This window comes from Leucopleurus acutus (genome assembly GCF_964270905.1).
Source record: "Leucopleurus acutus genome assembly, chromosome: 1".
Lineage (NCBI taxonomy): Eukaryota > Metazoa > Chordata > Mammalia > Artiodactyla > Delphinidae > Leucopleurus > Leucopleurus acutus.
This window is the reverse complement of record NC_139142.1, coordinates 37763902-37777467: the sequence shown is the minus strand read 5'-3', so window position 1 is coordinate 37777467 and position 13566 is coordinate 37763902. Positions and strand designations below refer to the sequence as shown.

General features: G+C 42.9%; 1 protein-coding gene across 1 annotated transcript in view; it reads left to right on the top strand.

The window, feature by feature from the left end:
• RHOJ (ras homolog family member J) overlaps nucleotides 1-12389 on the top strand; it is a 73039-nt gene extending 60650 nt beyond the window's left edge. The window contains exons 2-4 of the mRNA XM_082840891.1: nucleotides 311-369; nucleotides 10133-10297; nucleotides 12235-12389. Of these exons, the coding sequence (XP_082697017.1) occupies nucleotides 311-369; nucleotides 10133-10297; nucleotides 12235-12342 (332 nt within the window). The 3' untranslated portion in view covers nucleotides 12343-12389. The remainder of the gene's footprint in view (nucleotides 1-310; nucleotides 370-10132; nucleotides 10298-12234) is intronic.
• The last annotated feature ends 1177 nt before the right edge of the window (nucleotides 12390-13566 follow it).

Genomic DNA, 13566 nt, shown 5'->3' with positions numbered 1-13566 from the left:
AAGAGTCCAGCATCCTTTCCCTTCAGGAGCTTGATATGACAGGGCCTAATCAGGATCAGTGAACAGCCGGCCTAGTGGCACCAATAGTATTCACCTCGGTTGAGACATTTGGACTTGGCTCAGCCCATCTGCTCTCACTGCCGCCCAAGGTTGCCTTTCGTTTGGCAAGCGTGCTGTCAACTTGGTTTCGAATATACACGGGTGAGGCATATGCTTGTCCTTGCTGCCCAAGGAGATGCTGGCATAGAGAAACGTGAAGACTCCTGATTGAAGCTTGCATTTACAGACTCTCTTTTCTCTTCTCCCCTAGTTACTGTGACAGTGGGAGGCAAGCAACACTTGCTCGGACTGTATGACACTGCAGGACAGGTACATTTTTCTTACCTTGATTCATTAAGAGTTTTTTGGGGGGGCGGGGCGGGAAGAATGATCCATTTGGCTAGGCATAAGGGGACTCACGGTACAGATATTACCTCCTCTGATCACTTGGGGCAAATTTATTGTCTACCTAAATGACAACCAAAATATTTTGAATACCTTAAAAATATTTTCAATTACAGAAAACTAAATCATTGTAGGATTCAAGGTGTTGACAGGCAAATAACCGTTCATTTATGGATTGACGACTATCACTAACCAAAATACCATATTTGGCCAAGAGTTCCAATTTCTTCCTACCCATACCAATTCCAGATCCAGGATTACTGAGTCAATTTCATAAATTTTAGTTTCACCCATTATTTTTTTTCATGTTATATTCTTTGCCTGCTCTTTATTTGAATTGCCTAACAAGCTGTGGAAAGGTACAAAAAGAGATAGGGGATGGGGATCAAGGAGTAGGAAGAAGATGGATTAAGTGTTAGAAGGAAGAAAATCCAGGATCCTGGATGTTTTCCCAAAGTGAGGGTCAACCCCTAAATAACTGGGGTTAACTCTAAATTCTCCAAGATTCCTGAAATATGCTCATTCTGTCAGAAATATTTCTTCAAGTTGGAGAACCTGGCCAAACAATAATGTAAGGCAATGGACTGGAACCCTCAGTGCTTAATCAGTTAGCACATGCTCTGCTTGGGTGAAAATGCCGCTTTATCTTTTTTTCCTTGCATCCCACACTCCACTACAAAAAAGTTTCTAATGTTACAAGTTCATGGGCTAGAGGGGAAGTGGTTAAGCAACTGATGGTTATGGCCCAATTTCTTTGACAGAGCTTTTGGTACCATACATCCTGGGTCATTTATTTAGGTCAAAATCAGCAGGTTGTTCAGTCTGTCCAAATTCATACATCTTAAGTCCTTTGGAGTGAACATTAGACCATGCTTATTCCCACTGTGAGTTTCCTGGTAATTGTTCTTTGTAGTTATGCATTTGTCTAGATTTTTTTCACAATTATCTGGAGATATGTCTTTTTGCTCAATTTGATACCTCTATACTAAAAAAAAAAATCACAATAAATAAAATTCTCTTTAGGATTTCTGTGTGCATTTGCAAGAACCACTGTATAAATGTCTGTGGAACATCAAAGTCAGATGTTGGGCAGGCCCAGGCAGCGGAGAACTTGGAAAATCTAGCACCAGACTCAAGGCTCTTAAAAGCCTCCAGTTTCCCCTCGCTGGCTGATGGGTGTTTTAGCCAACTACTCTCAGGAACTGGAAAGTGGAGGAGACCTCTCACATCAATACCGAGACACACGACTAGAAAAGGATGCCCACAGATGCCCAGATTGGAAAGGTGATTTGGCTCCTTTGAGCTAAGGTACAGGGCTTCAGTGCAGCTCATGCTTGACTGCCCCTCCACCAGAAATCGTTCCAGCAATAGAGGGAGACTGCTCTTCGGGCTGGAGTTGCCTACCCTCATTCAGTCATTGGGGTGTCCCCATCCATCAGGGACTCACAGCCTAAAAAAAGAGCTTACACCCTTTTCCTCCATAATCATATTTTATTAATATAATCCAGTTTGAAAAATTCAATACAGCAAGGATTATTGCCTGATTCTGAAACCTCTGTTTCCCTTGCCTTCTAAAAATGCTCTCGGGGCTTCCCTGGTGGCGCAGTGGTTGAGAGTCCGCCTGCCGATGCAGGGGACATGGGTTCGTGCCCCGGTCCGGGAGGATCCCACATGCCGCAGAGCAGCTGGGCCCGTGAGCTATGGCCGCTGGGCCTGTGCATCCGGAGCCTGTGCTGCGCAACGGGAGAGGCCACAACAGTGAGAGGCCCGCGTACTGAAAAAAAAAAAAAAAAAAAAAAAAAAAAAAAAAAAAAAAAAACCCCAAAAAAAATGCTCTCTGTGCCCCTTGTGCCCACCCAGTTCTCCCCAGTTCTATAGCAATCCACCACAATTGTTTGCTTCTGTGTGTTAATTGCCCCCAGAACAGCCTCCCTGGCCTCTATTTAATTTTGAATCCAATAAAACTGCATAAAAGCAGTTTAATTATTCTTTCCCACTGCTCTGTCCTTAGAAAAATTTAATAATACTAGTATAGGAGTTGAGACTCTAAGGCAGAGGAAAAAATATCTTTAAACTCCAAATTGACCCAAACCTCTGACACAGAAGTGATGAGCATCGATAGAATATAACAACAAATGGGTTATAGATATTTCTTCAATTTAACTTTCACTTTAATGCTTTCCACCAGCTACTCTGAAAGCCCAGAGGTGGACAAGGTTCATAGGGGAGCGTAAAGCATGGGGTAAAGAAATCAGAACACATCTTAAAGCTCCTTATAGGACTAAAATTCTATGATTAGGACCTTTAAAAATGACCTCGAGAATGCCTAAAAGAACCGGAATAATTAAGCAAAACAATTTGAGGCTAGACCTAAGGGAGACCTCTCAGCAGTAAAGGACTGTTAGGTATTGGAATGCATTCCACTGAAGGATGACGCGTATGAATAATTCATTTTGTGGAACAGTGGTTCTCAAGCTTGAGCAGGGATCAGAATCACCTGTAGGGCTTGTTAAAACCCAGTCACTGGGCCCCACCTGCAGTGTTGCTGATTCTACACGTCTGGGATGGTGCCTAAGTATTAATACTTACATTTCTGACAAGTTTCCCAGTGGTGCTGTTGCTGGTCTGTATACCATACTTTGAGAACCACGGTTCTAGAACCTTACCATTCAGAGTCTGGTCCACCAACCAGCAGCATTGCCAGGGACCTTATTAGAAATGCAGAATCTCAGGCTCTGTCCCCAGCCTACTGAATCTGAAAATGCATTTGAAGAAGATCTCCAGGTGATTCGTATGCACATTAAAATTTAAGAATCATGACCCTCAGAGTCTTTGGTGGTTGAAACATTGTTCCTAATGTTAGGAGGATGTGGTGGAAAATAACCATTACCCAAGTTGATTCCCATGGTTCTACGACTCTACCAGTAAGGCTTAGTGCCAAATTTAATTTAGAAGCATTGTCCCAACATTTCCATTGCCAGCCTCAAGGAGGATAATCTAGCCTCCTGTTATATTCGAACAAATGTTGCTGAGGTCACATGGCTAAGGAAGATCTATAACTAATTCAAAATTACTCATCTGGTCAGAGTTCCTAACAAGGTAGAGCAGCGATCTCAAAACCAATTGATTAATCCCTGAGCCACAAAAAAGGAAATAAGTCTGTGAATCTGGCTATAGGGTTCCATCTTGCCGTGAATAGTTAGATTTTCTCGCATGAACGAATCAAGGAGCAGCGCCCCTCATCTTTGTCCTGAGCTAACTGTGGCTCAGAGTGTGCAAAAACAACTTCAAGAAGCACGTGTGTTCGGAAAGATAAACTGATAGGAACTCGGTATTTCTACCCTCAAAGCCAGCCCTGGACAAAATCACTCGACCTGGTTCCCTCCACTTCGCCACACCTGGTCACCTCAGGCATCACTGCAGCCCCGCCAGCCTCGCCTGACACACGCTTGCAGCACTGCACGAGCCAGCCAAGCATCTGCTGAAGGCAGGTTATGATGAAGTTCACGTGCAAACACGGCCAGCACGCAGCAGCTGCTACTAAACATTAGCTCTCTCCCCAAGCCCCTGAAACAAACTGATACTTGGACGTTGAGTGGAGTCTTTTGAAGACAAAGAGCCTTCAGAACTCTGCTTCATCTGTTGGGTAGAATTCCAAACAGTCGGTTAGGCAATGAAGTGAGGGGTTTTTGTACAGGGTGACTCGGCATGTTACCCACTCAGCTCACATTGGGGAGGCAATAAGGCCTGATCTATTTAGGTCCTGCCAACCCAGCCTGTGCGACTCTTGCCCCTCCTCAGTGCATTACGGAGAGTCTCTCTGAAAGGGATTTCTAGAGCTCAGATCTTTGGCTTGACTACAGAGAGTCTGAGAGCTGACTTTTAAATGACGGGATTGCAGGCCAGTTTCTTTAGAGTGTGTCACGAGGGAGAGCAGGAAGCTGGGGTGGGGATACTGCCACGAGCCTGGGTACTGGCCGGCTAAGGAATGCCAAAGTGGGAGAGGGGCGTTTCCCAGGTCACGGCCGTGAACCAGGCATCCTCCCACCCCTCAGCCGACCACCTAGGCTGGAACCAGTCCTGGTACTAAAACACCTTGTCTGTTTCTCTCCTGGGCCCTGGCCTCCAGGAACAACGTGGGTAAAACCCTGCTGTGAGTGTGGCCTCTCAGGCCACACTCCAGGATGGACGCATCTCAAAAGCAACATTTGCAAAAGTGGCAGTTAGCAGCAGTACCAGGGAGGAATGAGAATCTCCTGGTGTCAGGAGCCTGGCTTCTCAGCAGGATACACCCCTGAGTTCTCTGCACACAAGCACTGCTGGATCGGGGGCCGTCTGCTGGCGGCCAAGCACAGAATGGTGTCTGTCACCGAGAAACCACAGCAGCCCAGCTGTCACTGGTGACCACGAAAGTTGGGAAGCAGGAAGGCCATCAGCTGTACCCCTCACTCAGCCAGGGCTGCACACCACGCATCTTCACCTGGTCTGGATTCTGAAACCCTTCTCCTCCCCTTCTCCCTGCCCCCTGCCCCCGCAAGGGCTGAAGAGAGAGACATAAGGACCAGGCAGGGAGGCCAAGTACACCTGGGGTTCATTAATGGCAACCTGGAAGGACAGGAGCCTTCCTCTTTGCTATTGGCTGACCCAATAGGCCATCTGGATTTGAACCCAGAGAATATGTCTCCCTAGCCCATGTTCTTAAACACTAGGCTGCACTCCTGCCCTACGTGTGCTGTCCTCATTTTCCAAACCAATCCTGACAGATATGAGTGTACTTATGGGAGATTATGAAAGTGAGAATGCATTGAAAATCTGGGGTAAATACCATTAAACCAACAGGGCTTGGAAGCAGAATTCCATTTCCAATTTAACATAGGTATGGGGGTGGGGAGGCGGGGAGGGGATGCTCAGTGCAACGCTCCTAGCCTCTCAAAGTGTGGTCCCCGGACCAGCAGTATCAGCACCACCTGGAAACCTGTTACAAACGCAAATTCTCAGACGTCATTCCAGGCCCGCTGCTGAATAAGAATCTGCATTTGAACAAGATCCCCAGGTGATTCAAATATGCATAAAGTTTGAGAAGGGCTGGTCTAATGGTTTCACTTGCTCACCACTATGCCATCATGACGCGGCTGTTCCAGGCATATATCGAGCCCAAGGTGTTCGGCCCGTCTGAGGCTGAGGCTGTCCCTGAACTTTTCTTGTTTGATAATCACCCACAGTTACCCCAGAACACCAGATTGCCTTAAGACCAAACACTCTCCTGCCTTTGGAGTGAGGTTGGGTGGAAAGCACTCAAAAGCCTACCTTGGGCTTTCCTGGTGGCGCAGTGGTTGAGAGTCCACCTGCCGATGCAGGGGACACGGGTTCGTGCCCCGGTCCGGGAAGATCCCACATGCCGCGGAGCAGCTGGGCCCGTGAGCCATGGCCGCTGGGCCTTCAGGTCCGGAGCCTGTGCGCCGCAACGGGAGAGGCCACAACAGTGAGAGGCCCGCATACCACAAAAAAAAAAAAAAAAAAAAAGGCTACCTTGCCCAAATCCCACCCTTCCCTCCACCCCCATACCCTGCCCAGCCTCTTTGTCCACTTTAGCCCTTGAAGCCCCCTTTGAGTCACTCTTATAGTCTTCCATTCTCAGTTTCAACATTGGAACGGGCCTCAAATACAAAATAAACCACCGACCCAATCCTCAGAGCCCCTTTATATCATCTCAGCATGTGCACATCCAACCAAGACCCAAAACGTGCCCCATTGCAAAAAAAAAAATCACCCGAGTTATCAGCTGGTACAAATTCAAGTCCCCCAAACTCCCAGCACCCAGGCCTCAGTCTGAGGGGACACTTACTTTTATTAATCCTGAACCCACTGCCGTGTGTCAGCTGCAGCCAGTGGCAAACGGGGGCTGAAACGAGCCCGACCAGCCTAGGTGTGAGCCTTCTTTAGAGGTACGTTTGCTCTGTAGTCCTGATTAAATCATTCAGTGTCTAGACTTGAGCTATGACAGTCACCTGGAGGGCTTGTTAGGACACAGGTGGAGCAACCCCTCCCCAGAGCCTCAGCTTCAGGAAGGCTGGGTGGCACCGGGGAATGTGCACCCCTAACAAGCTCGCAGGTGATGCCCATGCTGTGAGTCGGGACCCTACTCTGGGAGCCACTGCACTAACTGAACTCTAAGACCTCTTCCAGCCTTGAAATTGTACTTTCCCAATTCAGTCAAATAACTATTCTACATTATTCTATTATCAGAGAGCTTACTAAAAGCAAAGAAACTTCACCTGTCTCATTTTCACATAAATCGAATTGTTTCCCATATTTTCAATTTTCCCCCACTAGCTTTTCCCCAATTCTTTTCGCCTTACATAGTTCATATAGCATCCTGACTGCTGTGTGCTAGACATTCAGTAGGCAATTAATACATCTTTTTAAATGGAATTATACAGCAGGACTAAGGTTTCCACAGAAGAGAGATCCAGAATACAGAGCAGGATAAAGCCCAATGAAGGACACAGTCAGAAGTCACTCAGCTGGACCTACCAGGAGGGTAAATTATCGAAAAACCAACTTTTCTCCTTCCCACCTACAGTTAATCCAGCAACCAGGGGTCTTCCTAACTTTTCCATAAAGTGAGCAGAATTCCTTTGAGAGCTTCTAGGTAAAGAATCAAGTAAACATGATCCTTTCAGACTACCAGTTATTTGCTTACCTAGTTGTGACCCAACTTACCTAGTTCTGACATTTCTCTCATTTGTGCTTTTTTAAGCTTTGAGGTTTTAAATATACAGTGTCTGCTGCCATCTGGTGGTAATTTCTGGTAGATGCAGGCCTAGAGATATGCCTCTCTATAGCTCTGTAGAAATAGATACTATACCCACACCATGGTCTCTAACATTTCTTTTCCTAGATCCTTGGGTAAAGTATGAACCCATATTAAGGTTCCTGGATAAATGAATTTTCAAGAAAATGCTTAATCTGTCCCTTAAAATTCCGGGCTGAAGCAAATCGTGTAGTCACAATTAAGAGCTAGAGCTGGATTCAGGCTAAACACCCCCATCCTGGTGCTTAATAGCTCTGTAACATTGGTCCAGTGCTGAATATCTCTAAACCTTAACTTCCTCTTCTACGAAACTCAGATGTTGACGGTACCACCTTTTCAGTGCTAGTGTGAGGATTCAACTAGATAATGCATGTAAGAGCTTGAAAGAGTGCCTGGCCCTTAGTAATAAGCCCCTGATACATCCTCTGTTGACAGTGAAGATGATGTAAATCAGTTGTTCTCAACTCCATGCCAACCTCAGACCAATGAAATCAGAATACCCACTCTCTAGAGATTCTAATTTCACTGGTCCCAGAGTAGGGAAGGTAGAGGCAGGTAGTTGGTCAGCAGGGCATTAGGATGTTTTTAAAGCTCCCTGGATGGTTCTAATGAAAACTACTGCAGTAAATGATAGATAGAAAAACCATGTGTTCATCTGCAGGTCACTGCAGACCGGTGTCATCAAAATCGGTCAACAGCATTTATGGAATATTTGCTATGGACAGAGTACAAGTGGGGCATGAGAAAAAAACAACACGGCCCCTACTCCATTTATGACAATGCAGATGAGAGGATGAAGTGGCAGGGAGCAGGCGGTATCATGAACAGCTGTAGATTATGGGCCGGGAAGGAGAGTTCTCGGCTTGTGGGCTTCACAGCTACTGTGAGAGAGAAAGTCCCAGAGAGAAAGGAGAGAGGCAGAGAGACTGTGGGACAGATTTGGCTTTCAGGGCTAGCTGTGGAAAGAGGAAGAGTCACTGACAAGAGACAAGCTGTCCCCTCCCACACTCCCACCCCCGCCACGCAGGCGCGCGCGCGCACACACACACACACACACACACACACACACACAGCCATGGGCACAACTTGGCTGAGATGCCATCGCAGGCCTGGCCCAATCAGTTTTTAAGCAATGTACTCAACCACAATGACTGATTGTTTTGTGTGTTCTTTTAGTTCACTTTTTAGGATTTTAGGATTTTTCAGCATCCTTGCCAGCTTGCATTGAAATTGCTGAGATTTTGTTAGTATTAAAAGCAGTAATAGTGCCAGCCATGCATACTGAGTCCCTGTGTGCTGGGCACCTTGAGTAAATGATAGATGAATGCACGGCTACCAGCCAGAGATGACCACCCTTGACATTCCAAGGGGCTTCCTCGCCTTGGAAGGGGCATACGTGGACGTGGCTGTGTGCATCCCCTTTTTATAAAGACATTATTAGGGTCAACAGATAGTGAGGTCAATATTTTTAAATATCCATGACCTATTAAGTTGAAAAAGACAAGTGTCACAACAATATGAGCTATATAATCGATTTCTTTTTTAAATAAACATGTGTATGTTATATACGTAAATAAATATTAAAAGTTCAGAAGGATACTGTTACATAGCTGCTTCCTCTGGGAAGAGAGGAAAAACTCTTAGAGATCAAGTGCAGGATGGGAACAAAGTTTTACTTCTACCCTATGTACTTCCGTAATGTTTGAATTTTTGCAAAGAGCATATATAAATTTTGTAACTTTTTTAAGTGTTAGGAGGAGTAGTAAGGACAGACCCTAATAACTGAATTGATATGTTGCCCATGTCTATGTACACATGTATAAGTGTGAACATATAGATCTGATTGCACCTATGTATGTATGTGTGCCTGTATGTAGTGTGTATATGTATATAAATTACACATAGTGTGTACGAACATTCTGTCATATTGTGGTATGTGAGAACATGTGTGTATACATAGTATATACATGTAAAGTATACACACACATAAAGTTACTTTGGGCTTATGTGTTACCAAATTCTATGAAAATAGATTAAACCTTCTAACGAAATAGATTTTACCTTGGAACCTCTTAAAACATTTTACATACAATACAAGGTACTTGCTGACATTTTCCCAAAGTTGAGATGATCCAATGTTTTTCTTTGTCTCTGTCGTCTCCCACTAAAACAGCATATACATAAACATCTTATGCAAACAGGAGCTCTTCAACTAGAGCATATTCTGGTCTGAAAAGTCTTTGGGGAAAAGTCATTAATCTGGCATTTTATTTATTAGGCCACAGTATGGCTTTTAGGTAGCTTTAGAAACAAATCCCCAAATTCTTAGCTCTAAACCCTTAGACAATATATTTATTCAAATATTGTGGTGTATGATTTGGCAACAACTCTGCTTTGCATTCGAGTTAGCTTATTCTAACTTAAATTTCAATGCAATTTTTTCAATTATATAAGGAGAGAATTTCTGTGCCTTGGCCAATGGCCCACTAATTTAAATCCATATTCAATACAACACAATTCCCAAGGGACAGAATTGCAATAATTCTTACTGAGTTATACACATTAAATGGATGAACTTCACGGTATGTAAATTACCTCACTAAAGCTATTTTAAAAACGTTTTTTAGTTTTTTTTTTTTTTAGTTCATCTTAAACGGAGGCAATTCATAATCTTTATACAGAACAAACAGGTGTTTTCCGGACTGATGGCTCCTTTACTTCTTGTAATATAGGGAACCACCAGATTCCAGGGTCAGGGAAGGAATGGGGTCGAAGGGCACGGCGGTGGAATCTTTCCCGAGGCACTCCCTGGAACCACATGGCCACACCTCACCCCGGCTGTACAAAAGCCCAAACTCTTTGCTCTTCCCGCAGGAGGATTACAACCAGCTGAGGCCGCTCTCCTACCCCAACACGGATGTGTTTTTGATCTGCTTCTCCGTCGTAAATCCTGCCTCTTATCACAACGTCCAGGAGGAGTGGGTCCCGGAGCTGAAGGACTGCATGCCTCACGTGCCTTACGTCCTCATAGGGACCCAGGTTCGAAGGAGGGCATGGCAGGGAGGGTCGGTCGGTGGAGGGTTTGTGAAAAAGAAAAGACCCTTTCGCAACTCCTGAACATCCTATTCTATCAAACACTATAGAAGAGTGTCTCAGATACATTAATCCTACGAACAGCCTTTATTAAGAACTGAATGATTATTTAGCCCATGGTTGAAAAGACAGTAAAGCTATTTAATATGAAACAGGAAGCTTTGATGAGGCCTTTAAAAATTAATCTCTCCGCTTTTTGCTTTTAAATAACAAAGTAATTTTTTAAATAGACAGCCTTCTCCAGTCCTGAGCCAGAGGAATGAGGTGCAGATGTCAATTACACTTATTATCTAATATTTTTTATATCTAAAACCCATTATTGTTTGAAAGTCACAAAATAGGTGTGAATGTCAAAATGACTGCAGCAATCAGAACTGGCTCATTATGACAAAAACTCTTCAGGAACAGCCCTTGAAAAGGAAGACAGAAATTCATTGCTCTCTATTCCCTTTAAGCCCCCGATCTCTCAGATCTTAAAAAAAAACATTAAAACAGATATATACCAGATAAAGCTGTGATTGTAAAAGCCTTTAGAGTGTTTTGAAAGCTAATAAATTTCCATAGTTTGACTCTCCAGCAGTAAGCCAGTTGCACAAATGCGTTAAAGATTGTTCCAGCTTTTTATAGTTTTAAATAGATTTTGTTCTTTGCTATGTTAAAACCCAAATTACTATCCCAAAGACATATGGAAATGTAATGATACCAAAGAGCTTTATTATCTGTTTCATATGCTGCCGCTTTCTATTTCTCATTTTACATTGTGCTTCACAAAGAGAAATTTTTTAAAAAGTAAAAGAAAGGAAAACATTTCCTAGAGAGTGTATGGACAGATAATTAATACATCCATAAATCAGAATACAATTCATGCTTCTGCTTTGAAAGATCATAATTAGTTTGTTTAAATGAAATCTTTTGCCTTAACTCCAGATGATAGTGTTTGACCATTTGGTGGGAAAATATGTGATGGGACATGTAAACATCTTTGTATGATTTGAATCCTTTTTATAACTGGTGGGCACTAAGTTGAAAAATTAAGGCCCCCCAAAAAAATGCCCACACACACAAATTAGTAAAGCTGAGAAATGTGCTTACGGGACCCTAATATATGAATATATTATTTTTCCTTTAAAACACAAGCCTTTATGTGCCCACATTTACACCCATGTATGTATGCATGGGTTCACACACACAGTGAGATTTTAAAGCAACTTAGATATTTAATTAAATTATCAACCCTAATCCAAACACAGATGCTATTTTCGAAGCAGTTCTGCCTTTGAAAAGATTAATGCTTATTCCTTGGGCAAGCCCTTTTTAGGACTTGCCTTCAGAGCCTGCAACACATTTGTTAGAATATCCTCACAGGTGGCAAATCTTCATCCCTTTGAGGGTGAAGATTGGGTTTGGAAACTGTCCCCCCGCCAAAAAAAAAAAAAAAAAAATATATATATATATATATATATATAAATATATATATATATATTCAGAGCCAGGAAATAAACTATTAGATAATGAGTAGTATAATCAGGGATCAAATGAGGCATCACCGTACGGTAGTAAGACTGATTGATTATTTTGTATATCCTATAAGTGGGACCTAGAAATAAACAGGAAATTTCAAAAACATTTGAAACAGTTACAGAATGATTCGAATCAGCTCCCAGGGTAATAGCTTTGAAGGGGAAACTATAAGGAAAGCCTGGTGTATACATTTACAAAGAACTCACTCTAATTTTTAGACATAATATGGCCACGTGTATGTGCCTCCTTAAAGAAAATTCACAGGTGTCAAGGGGAAAAACATCTCTATTATGTGACAGTTTTAAACATCTGGTGAGGCCTGAAAAAATAAATAAGTGTATCACATGTGTGTTTTTTGCCAGATTGATCTCCGAGATGACCCTAAAACCTTGGCCCGTTTGCTGTATATGAAAGAGAAGCCTCTCACTTATGAGCATGGTGTGAAGCTTGCAAAAGCGGTACCGATTTGAATTTCATTTTAAATGGATGCTGAGAGAAGAGTTTGCGTATGCTTTGGAACGGAAGAACGACATCGGCTTTTGCTTTAAAATACAATGTGTTCAGAGTCATCTCTCTGCTTTATACTCTCCCCTCTATTCTAGTCAGGCTGGAAGGGACCATTTGGTTAGCATTCTTGTCAGCCAGCACTGTCTGTTTTTCATTAAGAAATTTGGTGAATTTAAACAGCTGAAGCACTTATCATCTCATTTAGCAACCCCTAAAATTATCCATTTGCCATATTAAGTATGAATAATGGGAATCATTAGATACATATTTGTAAATTTCATTGCTTACTATCTGTGTGACTCATTTAAATGACTTCATAAAAGGCATTTTGTGATTTTCCTGGGAGAGACTTCGATTTGCATCTGGCAGGGTTATATTTGTTCAGTATTTCTCACCCTATAATGAACAGCCACTTAGAGAGGCTGGATTATGTCACAAACAGCATCTTAAAAGAGTAACACAGACCAAAAGGTAACTAGTTGGAGAATCCAAGTGGCTATTCGACAGATAATAGCTACTTGCTCACAGCTGGAACAATTTCCACAGACCGTTCTTCATTCCTAAGAGCTTAACAGTGATTTTGTTGGGCAAATGATTCAGACCAAGTCTTTGTCTCCCATTTACCACCAAGATGTGTACAAAGGCAGACACTAAAATGCACATAAGAGGATAAGGTACCATATGCAAGAGGAGGTTTATAAATCATATTTCCATAACCTCCTCATTGATTTAGTCACAAACCCATCAAGCCCTGCCAGAGGTTTCAGAAATTTCTCTTTTACTTTCTAAAGCAACTAACCCTGCAAATATATGCCCTGGGGCAGAGTTAGGGGTCCCTCTTTTAAATAGGTCAAGAACAACATTAACTACCGATTCTTTGTGAATAAAAATGCATGCATTTCTCTTATTAAAACTTTCTTATAGGCAACAAAATTAAGTGATACACTCGAATAGAAATGGGTTAAAGTTATGTTTTATGGATGCAATATATGAGAACATCTTACAAATATTTGATAAAGTTAAGGCTTCCTACTTCTATGGATACTAATGTCAGAACCAGCAGTGTGAGCCATCCATTGCGTTCTCACTAAGCACTTTACAAGCTCTGTCTATTTCAGCCTCATGCTCACCCTCTTAGGCACATAGTCCTGGTCTCCTCTTACAGGTGAGGGAACAGAATCTCAGGG